Source organism: Neopsephotus bourkii, unplaced genomic scaffold, assembly GCF_033783945.1.
Source record: "Neopsephotus bourkii isolate Nb327-2 ecotype Australia unplaced genomic scaffold, CSIRO-AGI_Nbou_v1 NB_259, whole genome shotgun sequence".
NCBI classification, from domain to species: Eukaryota; Metazoa; Chordata; class Aves; order Psittaciformes; family Psittacidae; genus Neopsephotus; species Neopsephotus bourkii.
This window is the reverse complement of record NW_026900768.1, coordinates 76,736-98,632: the sequence shown is the minus strand read 5'-3', so window position 1 is coordinate 98,632 and position 21,897 is coordinate 76,736. Positions and strand designations below refer to the sequence as shown.

The 21,897-nt window shown below is 41.0% G+C and overlaps 1 protein-coding gene across 4 annotated transcripts in view; it reads right to left on the bottom strand.

Annotated features, from left to right (window-relative positions):
* The window catches only part of GABRA4 (gamma-aminobutyric acid type A receptor subunit alpha4), a 39,415-nt gene extending 27,995 nt beyond the window's left edge, over positions 1-11,420 (bottom strand). For 2 of the 4 annotated variants that reach the window (XM_061346144.1, XM_061346145.1), the window contains exons 1-3: positions 11,085-11,419; positions 10,875-10,993; positions 1,619-1,686 (exon numbers count right to left, since the gene is read on the bottom strand). In XM_061346144.1, coding sequence (XP_061202128.1) covers positions 1,619-1,686; positions 10,875-10,993; positions 11,085-11,167 — 270 coding nt within the window. In that variant the 5' untranslated portion in view covers positions 11,168-11,419. Of the gene's footprint in view, positions 1-1,618; positions 1,687-6,145; positions 6,246-10,874; positions 10,994-11,084 lie in introns of those variants that run through there. The other 2 variants (XM_061346148.1, XM_061346147.1) reach the window with 2 other exon arrangements.
* Positions 11,421-21,897: the final 10,477 nt, after the last annotated feature.

Below are 21,897 nucleotides of genomic sequence, written 5' to 3'. Positions count from 1 at the left end.
GTGTTAAGCCAATGTTTTCCGACTTCATTTGAAAATCTTCTGCATGACATTACCTTTGAAACTACTTGTATGACCATATCTGTTCTCACCATCAAGGAGGAATGTCTATAATGTAGTGCATCTCAGAATTACTTCTGTCTTCCATGGCTGCATCCCCCACTTTGGTTTATACTTAATCTATGAAAAGTCTTATCTAGTGTCATTTCTTGCTGGTGTAGCTCATAAGCAGCACTTTCTGTTATTAGCTTCTACGTGACAAATTTTGTAATATAAGATTTTGTAATATTTAAACTGTTTTCATTACACTGGGTACCAAAGTAACCCAGCTCTAAAAAGGCATTCTGACCATCCCCTGTACCAAGACTGCCACTCTTCACTGTTCCAACAAGTTTCATGAGTGCAGCCACATTCAGATCACATTGGGTCACTAATGGGTACACTAACTAAATTATTCTATGATTCTATGATTCCAAAGCCAGTTCCTGGATCCCTGACTAGCCTCAGCTATAAACTTTCCTTTTGCCACCTTCTTACCTACCTTCAGTCCATGTTCTCACTCTTGCCTTCTCCAATATAACTAATAATTTCCCATGCAGCACCATGTCAAATACTTCAATAAAACCTGAGATGCTGTACAGCCCCCATTTTAGACTTGAGGCACACATTACTGAATTTCCCTGGGACCAGATTCTTGTACCCTTGTCACACTGAACAGTATCATACTGTACATGACAAATACTGAAGAAGTAAGATGTATTTCAACATGAGACTGCTGTCATGAATGTAGCCCTTGAAAAAAATCTCTTGCTATCACATATCTTTCCACATGATAGCACCCAATCAGGTGCACCACAAAGTGCATGACAGTACTGTATGGCGAGAAAGGTACTGCCGCAAAACTGCCTTTCCCTTAAAGAAGTTCTGTTCAGCAGATATGGCTATGCTACTTCCATGGGATTTCTTGGATATTAATAGAAACTACTGTATGATTTAAGGTTGTACCCCTGGATTATAGAAGCTGATGAGCATTCTGCTGGATTTGACCTTGAATGCAGATGCTATTCAGGCACAAAAACCAGTACATGCAAATGTAACATTTCTCTTCTGTGACTATTTCATGCATGTCACTTTGATGTTTAATTTCTGCAGACATTTATGAAAACTCTTTATCAGTCAAACATTTGCTGAAACTGATGCTAAAAGGGCACAAAGATCAGCAAATAGTATTCATCTGAAATGAAAATATCAAGTATTTGTGAAATGATGTCATTATTATTCCCCTGGGAATAATACAAGCTTCAGAAAGGAAAAGCAATTTCAAAGATATTACACATTTTCCCCACAGCAGACTGACTTAGATGCTCCCCATAAGGCCTGATTCTGCCTCTCCACCATTTTGTTTTAAATCCTATGATCTGAATTCCTTAAGCCAACCAAAAGTGAAAGTGTGACCAGAATCAGGCCTGTTGTATCTAATTATAACGTGTAAATTAAGCTGTTACTATTCTTGCCTACACTGCATGATTGACAGAACAGTACAGATGAAGCATCCCCCCCTTAGTGCAGTTAATGGTTTCTCAGAACCAGGAAACGGCATTTTAATCCCAGAAATACATACCATTTCTACATCAGAAACAGGTCCAAAACTGGTGACATATATATCTGTTTTGACTTCAGTAACAGGACCTAATGTATGAAAAGGAAGTGAGCAAGAAAATTTGAATTTTGCAGGTCAACAATTCCCATAAAGGATCCTGATGTGTGAACAGTTACTGCTTTGAGGGTTCTGTGGACAAGCAAGAGCAAAATGCAAACACAAGTCATTTCGGAGAAGTCTCTAATAACAAGAGCTGCTCAATTACCTTTACCACGTATGTAAATCAAAGGCAGAATTTCCATGCAAATCCTCATCCAGAAAACCAATGTTGACTCAACAGATAAGAAAACAGATGCCAAAGAATTAAAAGGCTCACTGAAAACACCACACTAATTAACAACAAGCACTGAATTCAGGAAATCCAGATTCTCAAAGGTATTTATTACTAACATTTGGTCCTACTGGTAATAATAGGACTACAGATATTAGCATGCCATGCACTGGGCAAGTCAGTAATGCAGGATCAAGACCGGCACCCATATACTGAGATGTCCTTAACTGCTTTAACATTAACAATATAAGTAAAAATTTGATATCTAAGCTTTTTTGATGGTCTAAACCTAGGTGCACATGCTATTACAAAGCCTGTCATGAAAGAACTGATGATAATCTCAGACACTGTTAAGTGCTCTGAGCAGTGGCCTTGCGCTTTCACAGTTGGATATGGCATAGCAACCATCAGAGAAAGCAGATTCATTTTAACGTATTATTTTGTTTACTACAGGACAAAACACCTTGAAATTTCAGATGGGCATTCACTCTACGGTCCCCCTTAAGCCAAAGAGCATATGAGCTAACTAATTTCACTGTAATTTAGGTCTGTGCCCAATGTAAAAGGCTAGAAAGATGCTAAACATTACCAGCTATTATGATAACTCTGCAATCAAAGCATTAGCTAATGGTTTAGTTCAGATAATTAACTCACATAATAAACATATCTGTTTGGGAAAAAAAAAACCACAACCTGTGATATACAAATCCACAATCACAGTTTCGAAACCCCTACAGCTCAAATTTCTACAGAGAATAATTGGCTTGAGTCTCCTAATTCAGGCATTATCATAGTATTTGCAATCTAAAAATGAAAGGATGACTTAAGACTGTTAGCAGCTGTTTCTCTCTAAGAAAGAAAAAACAATATTAAAATAAAACACTGTTGACAGATGTCACCAAATCAAACAGTAAAGGAGAAAAAGAAATAAGCAACTGGAAAACAGGGAACCCATGCTTCTTGCACCTAGAACAAGTATTAAACTGTGGAAAAAAAAGTAAAATAAAGCCACATAAAATTATTTCAGTAAAAAGTTTGCAAGTTTCATAGAGAAGAACAGCTATGAATTTTTAAGCTAAATGTCAGAAACCAACTTTGCTGGAGGTTAACAGCTTCACAGAAAGACATTTTTATGAGAAAAAATCTGAAGGAAATTCACCCATAAGAGCTGATGTCTCAGTGGTACATGGAAAGTCAGACAGTTTGGCATGACTGTCTTGAAGAGGCTTTAAGAAGAAACTTCCAAGCTCCAGGTAACACACTTTCATACTATGCTGTTTGTTTTGCAATGGGCTGCTCTCTAAACATGTCAAACGGAAGCTGTGCTCCTTCTACAAATAATGAAGTGTTCATTAGGTCAGGGAAATCCATGAGTGTTTAGGCCACTCATTTTACTGATTACATAGTCCAGTGACATCTCCTGAATACAATTATTTTTGGAGAGCAGAAGAGCTCCAAGAGATTAGACAAACTCATACTAGAGCTGTCAAGATACCAAAAGCGAAGACATTCTTCTGTATCATTAGAAAAAAGGCAAGAAAAGCCCAGTCGTACATAGACAGAAAAGATCCAATCATATCTGACCTCCCATAATCACAAGACTGTAATGTATCTAGGGCTGGTTTCAATATATAAATACTTACTTAAATATATAAATACATAAATGAAATATTTATGAAATCAAAGTTCTAGAAAAACGAAAAAGTCATTTTCCCATGTAGCTCTAATAAGAAAATTCAGAAACTGCTTTATTTGTTAGTTGTAAGAAACTAAATATGAATATTCCTCAAACCTTTAACTGCTTTCCTCTGGCAATATCTTATTTTCTTTAGCTCAGAGAACACTGTGATGTTACAATCATATCAAATTGAGCAATGGGGCAGATTTTTCCCACAGGCATGTGCTGCCTCTCCTCAGGCATTAATTTCTTTTGTTTTATTAAATGATTACAGCTTCATGAGCAATAAATGTTCAGAGGCTTTTTGCAAATTCATTTTTTTGGAGTTTCTCAGAAAGAAGGGGAGAGCTAAGATCAAGAAGTTAACTTCCAAACCAGTAAGTCAACAACTTAAATCTATCAGAAAGCCTGAAGCAGGAGCACAGGACTAAAACTATGCTCAAGTTCATTCTTCAGTTAACTGCTATTCTGCTCTCAAACCTTTAGTTATTAGTAGGTCCCATGAGAAAGAAGGAAGCAGGAAATCTCAGACAATAAAGAAGCCACAAAATAGGTGGAAATTAAAGTTTACTTTGGTTGCTTGCCTGACATGATGGCAGTACAGTGACAAAACGTTAAAAACACATTTTAGGCCACTAGAAAATGGCAGATGAATGAGGATCTAGAAATATTTGGGGCATCATAAAAGATATCCACCTAGTACTGATATGCAAATCCTCCCTTTGCATTCAAAACCGTGGGCAAACAGTAAAATGATTGGTAGAAGCAATGACAGCAGCAAGGGACAGTGGAGCTGATTATCTCCCTAATTCTTCAACTGCAGCTCAGTTGTGCTCCACATCTTCCACCTGCATTGTCACTTTATCACTGTTAAGGCCAAATCTTGTGTATTTTCTAGCAGATCCCAGTACTTAATGCCAACCCAGGAGTACCTATGGCAACACCAAAACCTATCCCTTATCTTCTTTTTCTAGAAGAAAACATAACTCCAGTTGGTAACAATAGCGGGGGTACAAACAGTGAGTCATACTTTTTATTCTTTATCCTTTTTTTAACTATTATTAATTGTGGGAATTCCTGTCAACGAGGGGGTGATCTGCAGTCACCTAACCTACTTTTACTGGTGATTTAAGCAGCCCTCCAAAAGGAATGTGTTGCCCCACTTAATCAACCCATGCACTGCAAGCAAAAGATCCTATTGGAATCCTTAACACTCTATTACTGGCAATAAAATGCAGTGAGTTGTAAGAAGGCCAATTAACTTTAAATATGACCATTTGGGCTCATCCCTCAGTGGATGTTCAGAAAGTACCTATCAACCATAAATCTTCAGGAATGATGAACAACTATTTATAACATACTGGTGTGTATTTTTATGTCAATGAAATAGGAGGAGAGTCCTACACACTGCAGTGGGAACAGTTAAGTCTGAATCACTGCTTGCAAGATAATACACTTTAAAGAAGATAGGGCAGGATTAAAAGCAACCCCTGCAAAAAGCCAGAATAGTTCAGTGATGTTACATGTGGGCTGAAGAAGCGATGCCAGGCCCTAACCCTGTGAAGAGGTACCTAAGACAGCTCTCCCATGGATTTTATGCCAACATATGGGTTGAACTGCGGCACAGCTCCCAGTGAAAGACTTTGGGCTCCATTATCGCTGCGTCTCCATAGGCAACTGTCACTGCAGAAATCTCCACTGTATGTAAACAGTCAAATCCTCCACAGGCTTTCTCTATATTGCAAATTTTGCCATCAAGAGTCACACAGCCAATCAGGAACATTAGCAAACAAGCCTATACAAAGCTTTCAACACATGAAGTACAATTTAAATGCTAAGTGCAGTTATTTCTGCTATTATGAGATCAGTCCCAGGATACATAAACTACATGGAATTATATTACATCAGTTCTTACAGCAACATCTAAAAAAAAAAAAAAAAGTATTTGCTATAGATTTATTTGTTAAATATAACTACACGTGACGGATTTGGTGTTTCCTTCTTGCAAATTCTTGCTGCCTGGACAGGATTAATCTCTTTTTCTTTTTCTTTTTTTTTTTTTCTTTTCTTTCACTGAAAAAAAAGCCATCATATGAAGTGTGTTCTCATTTCATTCTATCAGAAAGAACAGCTGAGGACACATACTATATGTAAGAACATACTTCTGTTAGGAAGTCAGAACAACTAGATAGGGCATTTTTTAAAAATTAATTCAAACACGTGGAATTCAAACATGTGGGCTACATTCTCTACCAAAAGACAAACACAGCAGCACAAAACTGCCTTTGTCTCTACATATGTTCATCCATTATCATGTATGAACCCTGAAAATAAAAACCATACTTCTAGATATGAGATTACTGTTCCTTTGCCTGCTCATTATCAATAATCTCTGCTAAGACAGCCAACAAGCTTGATACTGGTGCCAGTTTTCATGATGTGGACACCTGTCTACTAAGAATTGGACTAAGAATATCACCAAGTTTTATATAGGTCACTGCACAACAGACAGATGGTAATGACTTCAAGCATTACTAACCTGGGCCAAATTCAAATCAGCCAACTACAGGTATCTAATACCATATCCTGTTAAGCCTGAGTCATCTACTCTCACCAGCTGAGGAAGATTGGACAACTGCCTGAAAAAAAGAAACAATCAGCTTCACTTTACAATGCTCACTTCAAGTCCATTTGTAACCTAAAAAAAAACCCCAAATAAATGAAAATACCTATTATGCTGAGCAATGGAACCTTGAAGGTCCACATGTATTGCTAATAAGAGCATAGAGTCACATAGATATTTTTATTTTCTCTAAAAACAGAAAATTGCTTTTGCTCTTCAGATTTATTCTGTGTTTATTTTCTGACTAAAGTCACTCCTCCTGCAGTGACAGGAAATGAAACTCTTCAGAAATGCTGTTCATCAGCTGAACGTCACACAGCCCAGAAGGGGCAGAGAAGTCCTCTCCTTCCCTTCTTAGGGGAGACAATGGGCAACATATCTAATTCTACCAAGTACTCAGCTGCACTTTCACAAGTACAAGATCATGAGAAAGAATATGAAAAGAGAAAGAAAAGAAGAAGAAAAATGAATTAACACAGTCTTGTTCCTTCTAACTCGCAAGCCAGTGTACGTGGCAATTTCCAAACAGAAAGCCATGGAGCTATCCCATTTCACTACCTGATAGTGAGACTTGCAGCTCATATCAGACTCTAGCTCACACAAATAAACAGAACTCAAGAGGAAGGAGAGCTTCAGCTTTCACCAATGATGGACAACCACACCACAAGCAGTAACATGCTGTGGGTGATGCTGCCTGCTTCTTCAGAGCTGTCAGCGGGTTCTGCAGTCAACCTAAGAGTATTGGGCAGGAGCGCTGTCACACACCACCTTGTGTTTTTGGTCTGGTCATACAACTGGCCATTAAAAGCAAGATGCAAGAGATGAGATGTTCTCTAAAAGGCACAATTCACTGAAATTAGCAGATACATGGCAGCACACAACAATGCTGCCCTCACCAGCTTCAGCCCCTCCATTCCTTCTTCCTTCCCTTAGAGGAGGCTGAAGTGTGATGAGTTACTGTATCACGAAAGTTTCAAAGACACCATTATATTTTTTTCAAACTACAAAGCCGTACAGAGGTTTGAATCACATCTAACAGGCCCTTCTTTATGTCACAAGCTAGCTGCTCAGGTAAAGTCTGAAACCATGCAAGTGTTTAAAATGCAAAATCAGACCCAGGCCCTTTCACTTCAAGTAAATAATACTAATTTTTATAAGTCTCTGGACTTCTACCATCAATTTGACACTAATCAGCAGTAGAACGGTAACAATTTTCAGAGAAAATCCAGGTTTTTGCAACTGCCCATAGTTTCCTTTTGCATCATATTCAAAATTTTTAAAGCAGATGAAAACTGGGGCCAGGGTATAACTAGAAATGCTTTTCCTTCAGTTTTACAGCTGAATCAAAACAGCATTGCAGTAGCACTCTTGAAGTTTTCCAGCAGGTAATGCTTTTAGTTAATTACTGAATCATTTAGGTTACGAGAAAACCTTTTAAAATCATCCAGTCCAATTGTAAACCACTCTAAATCACACTACAAGTGGCTTCTGTAAACACCCCATTCCTATAAAGTGATTTAGACCACTAAACCAACATGCATTACAAATTGCATTCTGAAATTCAGGATAAAGATATAATGGGGCATACAAGTGCAGGAAATGGAACTGACTTTATTTCCACCACACTAATTTTCAAACATCTTACATTATTACTTTATTCATTAGTCCCTAAATTCCTTCCCTCTACTGAAATTCAAAACTCTTACGCATTTAAAGTCTTCCTGACAGCAGCGAAGTTGTTTGTTTGGGGTTTTAAGCCTGTTCTGCTTCATTTCATCAAATTTCTAGGTGAAATCTCTTCGTTTCTCTCTTGCTTCTTTAGATTCCCTCTCCACCTGCCCAAACTTAAGTGGTCTTTAATATTCTTTTTCCTAAACCCTTCTGGATTTGTTTGTTAGACTACCAAAGCTGACAGTGCTTACTAAGTGTCAGCAAGTTATTAGGTTTTCTTAAGTCCATTTAATAAAGCGAGTTTGTAATGCAAGGTGGCTATCCAAGGACACAGAGAACTCCATTCTTGTATTAACACTCAATATATGCCATGCTTCTGCATGAAAAGTACTAAGACAAGATCCCTCTAAGTTTCAAAACCCTCCTGACAGGCCATTTCCATATTTGTAAGCATGCTCAGGCGATTTAACTTCTCTTCAGTAACCACCCCAAATTGTGCTAATTCATGATCGCATGGTGAATTTGGATCCAGTTGCAGGAAATCTCCAAAATCTTCCAAAGTCTTCTACTTCATTCTGCATGCAAAAAACCTGCATGAATTATTATTTGTGGAAACTCTGTAAGATGCCAGCAAAATTCTGAATTTGGCTACTTCCCCAAGTCTGATTTTAAACATCATTTGTGCCAGAATTGGAAATGTTTTCATTAATTTGAAGTTTAAAATCAGCATCAGTCAGACCTCTATGCAGCCTTTTGTTCTTAAAATAAAACCTTCGTTTCATTCCGAGCCACGTGAAAACTAGATGGTGAATCAGCCCCAAGAATAAAACAAAAATAAATATTCTGCTGTTCATCAGAAAGTGATGCAGTTTTAACATTACCAAAACGCACTATACTTTCCACTTCTAAATATTCCCATCCCCTCTGACATTTTGTTTCCTATGCTATAAACTACTGAGTGGCCCATTTTTAAGATACAAGTCCCATTTGTCATTCAGATTTATCAGGAAAAAAAACAGGGAAAACTTGATTTGGACAGTGTATATTTTAATAAGTAATCCATAGTTATTGCTCTGAGTTATGCCAAAAAATCAAATCTGACCAATTGCAGAAATGTCTTTCTTTGGTTGATTTTGGTTTGCTTTCTTTAAGAGTTCTTCTTGACAAATCAGGTGAAGGTAACTTTTGTGGTAAAGAGTTAGGGAGGCAAGCATCATTTCCAAAAATAAAGCATTCCCCCCCCCAACCCCATATTTTACTTATAAACTCAAAGATGAGTGGAAGAAGCAAGAAAAAAAAAACAAAATATCAATTTTGTGAGATATTCACCCAGAATTGTTTTTCCCAGACTGAAATCTGAATTTTTTTCTTCCTTTACCATTTACTTCAATATTCTCATTATGAAAGTTCAAGGAGGTATAATGAACTTTTTCTCCTTGTTAGCATTTTGCTGAAAGCCTGCAACACTTCTTGGGAAAAAGATCCTCTCTTGCAAAATATCCTGCAAAGAACAACTGTATTAAAATAAAAATTAACATAAACTGTAAATCATATTACATATTTAGTAGTTGTTTAATTTTGGAAGTCTGATAATGCTCATAAAGCATCTTTGCTAGATGACTAATTAGTTGGCATTCAACCTAAAATAATGCCAAACATAGCACATCTCTTGTACGCTTGCAGAAGTGTCTGTAACCTCTTCACAGAGACTAAATTGCAAAAGGCTACCAGTTCCCAATGATTCCTCTGGGTGCTAACAAATTTAGCTTCCTTCTCACTTAAAGTGTTAGCTAACTCCTAGAAGCCCTCATTCATTCTATACACTCAAAATAATAAAGAAGGTGATCACCAATGTCAGGTGTTGTCCTTTAACAATCACGATCATGCATGCGAGAACTGTACATGGCATGGGGGAACGTGTTGGCACACATGACAGTGTAGATGGATCACGTGTATAAAGAAGGTACTTTCAGAGGAGGAAGAAAGTATATAGCAGCATAAACCTACACAAGGATCTCATTCAGTCCTGCATAGGAAGCAGTCTATAAAACTATAAACTAAAAAAAAAAAACAAAACAAAAACACAACAAAACCCCCAAAACTAAAACAAAAAAAAAAAAAAACCAACTCCTCCCCCCAAACCCACTTTTATTTCTGCATGTTTAACATCTCCATTACAGATTAGAAAATAAACTTTTTTGTCTAAATCTTAATGACTTCTAGTTTCAAGTCCCTACACAGCAACATCAAACCCGATAAAGAACTTCAAATCTGGCTGCTTCTTCAGCAGCACAAAACTGCATCTTAACAGCCTGGGGCTCAATCCCCTCCCCCAAAATGCAGAGCACAGATGAAGGCAAACTCAAGACTCCTCCACTTCTAATACGGCAATTAGGTTTACTACTTCTAAATCAAAGAATCCGAGCAACTGCGGTAAAGATTGGTGTGCTCAAACACCTGACCTCTGGTTTTCCCTAACTAGCGGAAGAGAACCCACCAGAGACCTGACCTTTTAGGCTGGTAAAAGTACATTTGTTTCTACTAGGACCCGGTCCGTGGCATTCAGGGGTCAAAACTGCCAAGAACCAGAAGAATTGGGATGTTAGACAGGTCCCCTCCACCTCCGCCAAGCCAACCCGCACCGGCTCCAGAGCCTTCCTGCCCCCGCCAGCGCGGCAGCCGTAGCCGCCTGAGCCCGGGCTGTGGGCAGCACAGCGGAGCGGGGGCTGAGCCCGGGACCGCCCCTGCTCGGCCCCCACAGCCGGGGCTGCTCAGCCTTCCCCCGCGACCTCGGGACCAGGAGCTGCCTCGCTGCCGGCCCTTCCCTGCCCACAGGCTGGGACCCAGGAAGCGGAGAACGGGACTTGGGCGACAGGGGCGACCACACACACGTTTTCGGTCGGCGAGTGCTGCACCCCCCCCGACCCTGCCAGGCGCACCCCCTTTCTCCGCCGGCACCGCACCGCCACCGTACCCCCGAATCCCGGTCGCAGCCGGTTGTCATAGCCATCCAGGAGGCTGTTCAGGATGCTGGTGAAATTCTCCGGCCACAATTTCTCCTCTTTTTTGATCTGCCCTGGCGGCCCGGTGAGACTGCGAGGCAAAGAGGGATCGGATGAGAGGAGCAGTCGGGACCCCCAGTACCGGCCGCCCCGGGTCCCCCGCCGCTGCCCGGGGTACTCACCACGTCGCCAGGCACAGGTAGTGCAGGAGGGCGATGGAGAGACCCGAGGACATGGCGATGGCTGGCTCCTTGGCAGAAACCATCTTTGCATGCCATACTTCACGCCTGGGCACGTTAAACGCCTTGTCCGGGGCGGGGAAGGGGACGCGGGGGCCCGGTGGGAGTGGGCGGTGGCAGCCCCCGGCGCCCCTACATGCGCGGCGCCCCGGTTGCCAGGCGCCCGGCACGGGCGGAGGAGAGGCGCGTTCCCCCGCTCCGTTAACTCTCTCGGGGCAACAGGCGCCCGTCCCCGCCGCACCCCCCGGCTCCTCTCCGCTCCGCCCCGACCGCGGCCCAGCGCTCCGCCCTGTGGCGGGGGGCGCTCTCCGGGGCGCAAGACCCGCCCGTCCGGGGGCTGCCGGCGGCGCGGTGACCGCGAGGGACACGGCTTCGTTTGAGCCCGTCATTGTCTGCTCCCCGAGATGGGGGACAGCACCAGGGACGGGGCGCGATTGATGCCCCAGCGAGAGGGGTTCGGGAGCAGGAGGGTTCCTGTGCTTCGGTGTGAGAGGAGCTGCGGGCAGAGGGAGGGGACAGGGAAAAGAGAGGAGAGTAAGAGGGAGAGGAAAGGGAGAGGGAAAGAAAAAGGGAAAGGGATGAAAGGGATAAAAAGAAAAGGAGAGGGAAAAAACAGGGAGAAGAGAGAGGAAGAAAAGGAAAGGGGAGGGAAAGAAGAGAAGAGAGGGGGAGAGAGAGAGGGGGAAAGGGAAAGAAGAAGAAGACAGGGAGAGGACGGGGAGAAGAGACGATAAAGAGAGGGAAGGAGAGGAGGGGGGAAGGGAGAGAAAAGGAAGAAGGGGGGGTGAGAGGAGGCGGGAGAGAAGAGGGAAAGGATTTGAAGAGGGGAGAGGGAGCTCCAACTTCAAGGTTAAAACACAGCACACCCCAAATGGATGGGAATGAGTAGGTTATCCCAGGTTTCTAAAAGCTAAAATGCCAGAATAAGGGAATGGTTTCACATTATATATCTTCTATCCCCACCCCCTTTTCATTCCTATAATTAGGAAACAAGATTTGCTGACCCAAATAATTTCCATTATGCAAGGTCCAAGGGATTCTGCAACAGTTAAAGTAGTGTTCCTAGTCTGTCACAGGCTGTTGGGATGGTTGGGTGGAGCAGGGAAGAGAGGGGAAAAGGAGGAGAAGGGGAGCATCCCACACACTATAGGTATTAGCGGTAAACAACTTGTTCTTCTGATCGAGAGTGATATGGGTACAATTGTTTAGGGTTAGAAATCAAATGTGCACATCAGTTTTAATGAGGATGGCGAAGTTCATCATAGGGGAACACATACAGCCTGTATTGTAACTGACTCCAAGAGTACAGTACTCAGTGCTGACACAGAAAGGCTTTATTCATCACTTGCTACAGTATCTTCAAGCATGAAAATGCCTGATTATTTCCAAAACTACTATACACTTGAAATCTTCCTAATTGTACTTCAGAGTTTGTTCCAGCTAGGGTGACCTTTGCTGATTCCTTTGAAAAACAATTAAAGCTGTGCTTGAAATCCAGAAAGAGCTGATGCTGTTTATCTTTCAAAATCTTTGTCTATGCTGTAAGTTCTGCATCCAATTTTAAAATCCCTATTAAGGCCTCTGCAGCTTACTAGTCTGCTTCCTGAGGTTTTGACAGAATCCTCATCTCCCAGTTGCCTTACTAGAATGATAAATGCTCTGCTAAAACCTCCTGGAGCAGGCAGTCTGTCTGCGGACAGCATCCACGGTCCATGCACTATTTGCAAGCCTGCACAACGCAGACAGTAGGACGTCACACCAAGGTCGCTTCAGCTTTTGTGATAAGGCTCTGTGAGCAGCCTCTTTAACTCCACACACAGGTGAAAACCAGCATGCCAGGGAGACACCACTGCCCTGGCTCCATTAGCAGTCTGATCAGGAGCAAAAGGACAGATCAGCAGCTCTTCAGGAGTCTAATTTCACCACATCAGATAAGTTTGCCTGGGTTAATCAGCCACTTTGCTCTTCTATAACATGATGTAATTTGTTTTTCTGGACCAGTCTTCTGCTATAGCATGGACTATGCCGACATAATACTGTCCTCCAGTTCTAAGAATCTAGTTCTTCTGTCCCTTTCAAGAAAAAGAGTAATGCCTTGTTGCAGAACATTGAAAATATTTCTAAGTGAGGTTATCTGATCTAGGGATATCTCAGAAAAATTTTGCTGGCAGAAGCGAAATTCACATAAATAATGCAAGGGGAATAAATGGCAAGTGAGAACTGGGAAGAATCCTGCTGGCTACTCACAGACACAGAGAAAACTGTGGCTCTACAGAACTGCCACTTCTGACAGCTGCTGTGGAAGAAGGCCAACAACACTCTGGCAGAGCCAGGGACATCTTTTGGTGTAGGTTGTTTTGTTACCTTCTGCATATGTACAGACACCTGCACAAACTGAAATAGAAAAGTCAGGGGGTGTCACCAGTAATGATCTCCCCACATTAATATCCTGTGTGTTATTATTTGAGCCCCTCTCAAATCCATGCCTGGAGTCAGAAGGAACATGGATGTCATAGGCCCACTAGTTCTGCTACAGGTAGAAATCAGATAAACTCACTCAGTTAGCCCCCTTTCAGTAATTTTAGGAACTGAGCTGGTGCTTGAACAATTCCTGGATTCTTTAGGAGAATAATAGTATTGATACCTCTTGTTTGTTCAGCCCAGGTACATCAGTAAAGGTAACATCAGGTTACCTAAGAAGATGTTTGTGTTGTTTTTTGTAAGTAGACATAGTGTCCCTCTGTCACACCCTCCCTGACGCAGGTTGTATTGGTGTAGGGCCCAGGTTCCATCTGTGTACATTTACTCCCTACAAGTGCTAAAACTAAGTGAGAAATCACTTTTTCTAAATCTAGAAAATGAATTCAAACACTTTGCAAAATTATCAGTGGTTAATATCTCCCTTAGATCCAGCAGTGACTATCAAGAACTCTGTAAGATTAATACCAAAACCAGAGATTATCACCCTGAAAAACTGTGTCATTTGTACATTGCTCAAACTTTTACAAAAATAAGCTTGAAGGAAACATAAACCAGTTCAAAAAACCAGTTAACAGTCCTGAAAGCCAGATATATCACCTCTGACTACTTGTTTATACCTTCTGACATGTGCATTGCCCTGGCTAATTTCAACATTTTTTGGAATTACATTTTAAGAGATATTCTGCTTCTTTTGTAATGTATTTGTAGCATGGACATATACAGAAACTCCCAGGGTGCTTCTGTGTCACCAGCAGATACATGCTGATTTTAAATATACTGCTTCATTGGCCTTTGATCACTTCAAAGAATTTCTGGGTTATAGCATATCTCTAAAAGTGCCTGATGAATCTAAGAGGGATTTAGTGGTCACGGGCTGGATTGATGGTCCCTAAAAATGTTTGCTGAATTCAGCAGTTTCTCAGCTTCCCCAGCTTTTACCACCAATTCTTTCAAGATTTCTCTGAAGAAATCTCACCCATCGTGAACTATTGTAAGAAGGGGACTATTTTTGCCCAGCTCCATATGCTCAGAAAACACTTGAATACCTTAAATAGATTTTCTAATTTATTTTTTTTTACTGCCCCTATGCTGATGTATCCTCCTAATGATTTTTGATGAAGCATACATTCTGGCCATGCCTCAAAAGCAGTTTTATCCAAAGCTATGGATTTTCAATGATAGCTCGATCGTTTTTTATTTATCACAACACACAAAGAAGCAGAGTTTTTTTCATCATTCTTCCCATTTCCACTTTACCATCAGATTAAGGCAAAAGAGGAAGAAGGAAGTCGGTACCTTTCTTGTGGAAGGCATTATCTGATTTTTCCTTTTTTCTTTTTTTTGTAAACTATAGTGTCCACCAACATTACAGTTTATATGGGTAAATTACATGTTACATCCTTTTCCCCAGCACATTTCATTATTCAGCTGATTTTCACCGAAGTTACTAGTAGCACTAAATTCATGAAGTCAGCCAAGCTTATATGGAAAAGACTGGGAAAATCTTTAATGCCCAACTATATATTGCATTGTTAAAAGCCTCTAACACTTAGAAAAGAGGAGATAAAACTGGGATCACTGCCAAGCATCTAATAATGTTTCTTTATGTGACTAGCTAAGTCATTGATTTCTTGGACTCTTTACGGTTTCTGCCCGTATGAACAGAATTTCCTGGAGTCCTGATCAGATGGCTTGTCTTCACATACATCCTTTTTAAAGCTCAGGGGTTGAATATTCATTCTTTGGAAAACGTATATCTCAATCCTATTTTGGGTAAATGACCAAGAAAATATATGAATACCTTTTCTGAACAGCTAAATAGAAGGTCTTTCACTCCCTTCCTTGCAGCCCCTCAAGGGTGCAAGGGGTCTTTTGTGTCCTTCCTGCATCCACACACAATAAAGAGTAGTGGGAACCTATTAAAAAACACCGCACCTGCCATTGACTTTATCAAGACTTTGATCTGGAGCTCAGAAGAAGCCAGAACTACCTGTTCAGGAAAGAGAGGTTTGCATCAGTGAGGATGCCAGGATACTGTGGGCCTTGACTGAACCTCTAGCAATGTGCTTATGTTTAAGGAGTATAGATTTTGATCTACTGATTGCAGTCTCTTTGGGAGCAGTAAGATAAACGCTTAAGCTCTTTTTGACTCTTCTTCCAGTCCATCTTTCCCCTCCCACTGTAGTTCCAGTAGTTTTCTTCCCAGCTTCTTATTTCAGTATCCTATTATGAAGTTGTTACCTCCAGGATCCAATTGCATTCACTGAAGCAAATATATTACCAGACGCACTTCCTTCTTTCAAGAGCTTACAGACTAGATAGATAGTCTAAGTAAGTATTGAATGCAAGAATAGTACTAGTATTTCTGGTTTGCTGGGAACTCATGCAAAAAGCTGAAGTGGCAATACAACACCATAACACCATGTGAGAAATTTACAGTCCAACAGGAATTTAATTCCAGGCTGCTGTTTCCCAGATCAGTTTTCTAATCACCCCCTTAGCTGTCAGTTCAAAGCTCAGCATAAGCTCTGTGTAAAACTGAACCTTCAGCTGGCCCAGCTTTGCTTAACTTCCATGTCTGGAACTCCTACGAAACTGCAGGAACTGAAGTCGACATGCATTTAGCCGTGTATTTTTTTCCTCTGACATATGGTATTTACAAGACTGTCCTACAGTACCATGGTTATTTTAACACACATGTCATTGGTTGCTTGAAATAAGACTAGAAAATCCTTTGAGTACCAAATATATATACATGCACACACATACATATTGCTATTACGGATTGCAATAGGAATCATGTCGATTATTCTAGTGATTGACACATGGATGTTTAAGGAGGTAAACTGTGAGCTTCATATTTAAGGGGCCCTTGACACACTGCAACGGAAACGTGTTTGTGGAAGCACTCGCTGCAGAAACTGCCAGTCTGGGGCAAAAACTGTTTTTAGCAAGACAGCCATAGAGAATTCCTATGCCTCCGTGTCTCATCTCTCATCTAACCCTACCTTCTCCAGCACACACACTCATATAATCAGGCACACCACTGACCCATGTCACACCTGCAGCAGGAGCCTTGTTGGGATGCAAGGGCCATCAGGGCAGGTCACAGTCACTTCCTCAGTAGCAGAGTGGGAAATAAAGCAGACCTCCTGATTTCTGTCTCTAAAATGGGCATCCCCAGAAAAATACTATAAAATCTCTTCATGCAGGGGGAAACAAGATTTTTCTAAAAGCACTATAAGGATATTTCTGTTTCATTGAGGTGAAGGACATGAAAACTGGGGTTTTGAGGACGAATCTGGGAAGCCAGTGCCCTTGTACCCTGCCTTTCCTTATTAGGCTCCCAAGTTTAATGCAAAATGTGTCAAAAACTTTGGCTGTCTTTGAGCAAAAGTAGCAAACCACCTGCAGGTTTCAGAGGAGGCCAGGAAGGTGGAGAGAAGGGCAGGGGGCTGAGGCAGGGGCAGTTTGTGCGGGCTGTCATGGCTCAGAAGGAGGAGGGAGGAAGGCTGGGTGTTCCCATTTGTGGTCTCCTTCAGGTTCCTGCTTTCAGGCACAGCCTCCTGCTCTGCCATCTCATTTTAAGACAGCTGCATCCCACTGCTGGCCCCTGCTCTCAGGGGGAACAAGAGAGCAGAAGTACCAACAAACTGCCTCCCTGGAAGGCTTCATGTTCCCGATCATTACATGTCTGTTAATCCCAGAAGTATATGAGTCATGGGCAGAAGCCTGCAGAATGAGTTAAATATGTCATGGGAGCCATAGGTCTGGCTTCTAAAGCACACTGAAGCCGTTGGTATCAGCTCCAGTGATTTTCTGCCTGCTTTCATGGTGTTTGGCTTGCCCAGGTCTCTCAAAGGCAGGAGGAACTATATTTTTCTATAAAAGAAGGAGAGTGAGAGTCTCTGGGTTGTACAGTGGAGGAGGAAAAGCCTGAACAATTGATTTTACAAGGTACTGCATGAAGAACCCAATATCATGCAGGCAGCTAAGCAAAACTGAGAGTTCTGAATTTCGTGACCCCTGTGGGTTTGACTGTTGATTCTCAAAAGACTGGGGTTAGCAGTACTGATAAGGCTTTGTTTATGCAGTTCTAACCTCATATTGCTGTGCCGAGGGGATTGGTGAGCCATGCTCAGCACCACCTCTGCACTCACAATGATATTCAATTAGGAAGAGACACTTAGCTTTGATTTGGTTCACTTCGCACCAGTGCTCTCTTTGCTGGTGTCAAGCACACACATCAACAGAAAGACCATCCTTTCTACCTTGGAAGAGATATATCATCTATGTCATGACCTTTAAGAAATACTAGGGCTCCATAAGGAGCATGGCATCCAGTCACCTACAGGTGTTCTGCATCTACGTTCTTACAAGGCATAGCTTGTATAGTTGTACACCAATTGTAGTGAAAAACCTTCTTTATAATGATAACATCTCCATATTAAATATTAATATCAGCATTTATGTGTTATGTAGAAAATATTCCTTTTAAAACATTTTAGGATAAAACCAATCAGACATTTTGTATGCAAATAGAGGTACCAAGAAGAATTTTGCAGCAGCCCAGGGTCTGTAAACAGCTCAACAAATTGGTCTTGTACTTCTACGTTCTGCTTGCGAAGACAAAATTTGCCATTGTGATTATACACTTACTCTACAAAAGACACACAACCAGTCTGCTCTTCATTACCATCTGGTGGTTGTTGGATAGAGTGGCATTACTCACATCTCGAAAGGTTACTGTGGGGAATTTTCATATGGTCTACAGAAAGGAAAGGATGCTGTAGCAGCAGTGGAAAGCACAAGGGGGCTAGTTTTGTCTTGCAGACACTAATAAAGAAGTATCAGGCCCAGAAAACACTGACAAAATGAGCAGGTCGAAAGAGAAAATTAAGAAGCATCTGATGTTACTTTAGCATTTCGTCAAGTAATTTAAGGTGTACCTGAATATCATTTGCAAGGAGCTAAGAACTGTTTGGAAGCATACTGCACTCTTCCCTCCCACTGACAGCAATGGCAGCTGAGACCATTTGGCAAGATATGTTGTTAACCACTGTTAATAACTAGTTCCCAGATCTCCTTCACTACCTACCCTGAGAGGCATCTTACAAGTGATATCTGAGCAGGGGCCCTATGTCCTTGGTGGTAAGCAAGAAGATAATCCCTTTCTACAGCTATATAGGGAGCTAGCTCTCCTCTCACCCTGTTCATGCTCTCCACTTTATAATCTCTTCCCCTTCCCACCAAATGGTTTCATCAAAGGGAAACTGTGTGGTGTGATTCAGCTTGGAAGGAAATTTTAGAAGTCATTGGTCCAAGCTCCTGCATAAAGCACAGCCAGCCTCAAAGTTGAATCTGGTAGCTCAAGGCCTCTGAGGAGATCCTTACCCTTTTCAGTCTTCTTGAAGTATTTTTAATGAAGGAAAGATAGTCTGCTCTTATACCGAGTGAAAGAAGTATAACTGATGCCCTTTTGCCTTCACATGTGTATGGATCAACAGATAATTGTTATACAGTGTCAAGTCCACTCTAAGTATTTGGTAATAGAAATACAACCTCCTGGCCACAGTCAAGAGGGTGCTAGTCTGGATAAACCATGTATCCAGGTTAATCTAGTGCAGCTACAATCATAGTGCATAAGACAATCTCCTGTCTTATGTACTAGATTGAATTTTTCAAGTATAGCCTGAAATAAAATAAATTCATTATTGCAATTAAAATATTCACAAAGCATAAGAGACTTAAAAACAGAAATAGTTTTACATCTCAGCTGCTTTTTACCTTGACAGAAGATATATTCTTCAGTTCCTTTCCCAGCTCTGCCACTGATTTCTGTGACTTTGGATAAGTCACTTAGGTCGAATCTTCTCAACAAGTGTAGCTAATACTAAGTGCATGAACATATACGAAGGCTTTTATATGTAGGCATGACACAGATCTTCTGGAGGTCAAATGCCTAAATCTACATTTAAAATTTTGATCTCCAGACCTCTGTGTCCTGTTTTATAAATTTTAGCAGAGACTTACATTAATTAGTTCAAATGCACACAGTTCCTTAAAAATGTAGAGTATATAATTACTATTACTATCAAATAGGTCAGTATATAACCAATACTCATGTCCTTGTTAGCTTAGACATTTTGTCGATTTTGTGTCTCATTTTGAATATTTAATACATAATCAGCTTTCTAAACATTTCTCTGCTGGACACAGGCATCAGAGCACATGAGATTAATACTATCTGAGAAATAAACCCTCCTTAGCCAATACACTGTCTAATGCACAGGCCTCCATAGTCACTTCTTTGACCTCTTAGCCCATTTAGACACAATAAATGAAGGACTTCCACTGCTGATGGTGAAAATGAATGGTGGAAAACCCAGGGAATAAAAAAGGAAGCTGAATATTTTACAGAGACAAATACATGATTCCAGGAGGCAGCCTTCACAAAATGAATGGTCTTAACAGGATGGATGAGATTTGCACTCACAAGTGCTCTTTCTTATCTTGTGGAAAACCATCTGTGCATTCCCTGTCTTATCACTCCAGAGGAATACATGCTCTTTTCCCTGCTGCATGGTTCAGCTCACAGCCCAAAAAGATGAAGTACAAATCTACCCTGACTTATGTATGATTTAGACACCAGGGTCATTTATGTCCTGTTCCAAAACTCACTGAAGTAAACTAAAAACCTGCCACTCAAGCCAGGGATTCTGGATCAGAACCAGAAAGCATTTTTCACTCTAAGTTCCTGACTTACTTTGCTGGAGTTTTCTCTATATTTATATTTTGTTTTCTTATAGCCTCATTGTTGCAGTTTGGTTTTTTTAAATCCTATTATGTTCTAATTCCTCACCACATTACACACAGGCATGTGATATTTTGCATTCATCAAAGGGGGATGGACAGGAATTTGACTTGCCTGCCACTCTTGTGGCTGGCCCCTCAGACTGGTCTAACACAGAGATGAGACCGAAACATTTTTCAGACTTCTTTAAATTAAAACCTTGATAATGTCCAGAAGCTGAAGTAAAACGTAAGCCTTAATGTGCTAGGTGAAAGGAGAGAAACTCTCTGATCCAAGGAACAAGTCACTTAAGGAGACACTTGGCAAGATGACAGGGAAACGCTTCCAAATTATAAAATTAAGTATATTTTTTATATTTCTTCTTTTGGTCTCTTCTGCCCATGAAACTAAATCTTTCTACCTCTTTCACTTCTGCCCAGAGCTGGTATTAGAAAATATCTGAAGCTAATACTACCAACCACATAAATGCTTGCCGCTCCCTAGGGGAGCAAGAGGATACTCCCTCATTGTTTATCTCACGTTTTACTGCTTCCTGAGTTTTCTGGTTCTGCTGATTCCCCTAAAAGAGGAGGCAAGATGGTTTTGCCCTCTGAGGTGGGTTTGAAGGCAGCCACAAACAGTGCAGTCTTTTCCAAGGTCCCTTAACAGTGAATAAACCAATACCCCCTGCTGTTCAACAATTCCTCCTGCTGGCCTCTCAAAGCAGTCATCTCAGAGACAGCCTCTGTGTCCCTGTGCCACTGCGGTGGCAAGAGATACCGACAGGGGCTAAAAAACTAGTAGCATCCCAGTTTTGTGATCTGACTGAGGAACCTCTATCTCTATCTCATGTATTTATCAGTTTTCTCTGTGTTCAATTTCTTTCTCTTCCAATTCTTATATTTGCACTTATTTTAGCCTTTATTTTAGGGTTCTTCTCCAACTCTCTAAAAACAGCACAAATGATAGGGTGCAATCTATTTCTCAGTTTATGGACTGCTTTCAGTGACTTGCTGCCAGCCCCCACAACATATATAAATCATGGATTTTAGACTTGCAGCCCTGCATCAGCTAAAGAGATAAGTAAAATTACTTGTCTTACACCTCCCTGTTGACAAAGTGACTCCCAGCTGAAGAGATTCACATGTGCTCTTTATTTCAGCAAGCAAGAAACATCCATCTCACTCTTCAAATGTGCTCCTGAGACAAGAAAGGAGTGTGCAAGCAGCTGTTGTGTAGGACTATTCAATTTGTTAAAGTCATGCCCACTTTGTTTTCTCCCAGTGTAGGTATGACTATACATGGTGATACATATCTAATGCTGTCATTTTCATGGCTGTAAATCTACTCAACAGAATTCCAGAGGAAACTGTCATCAGCAAAGAAATCGGCCTGGAAATTTTCAGTCTGGCAGCTGTTATATTTTGCTCATTTTCTAATAATCACTTTTAAATGTGAGAGATGAAATATTTAGTAAACATA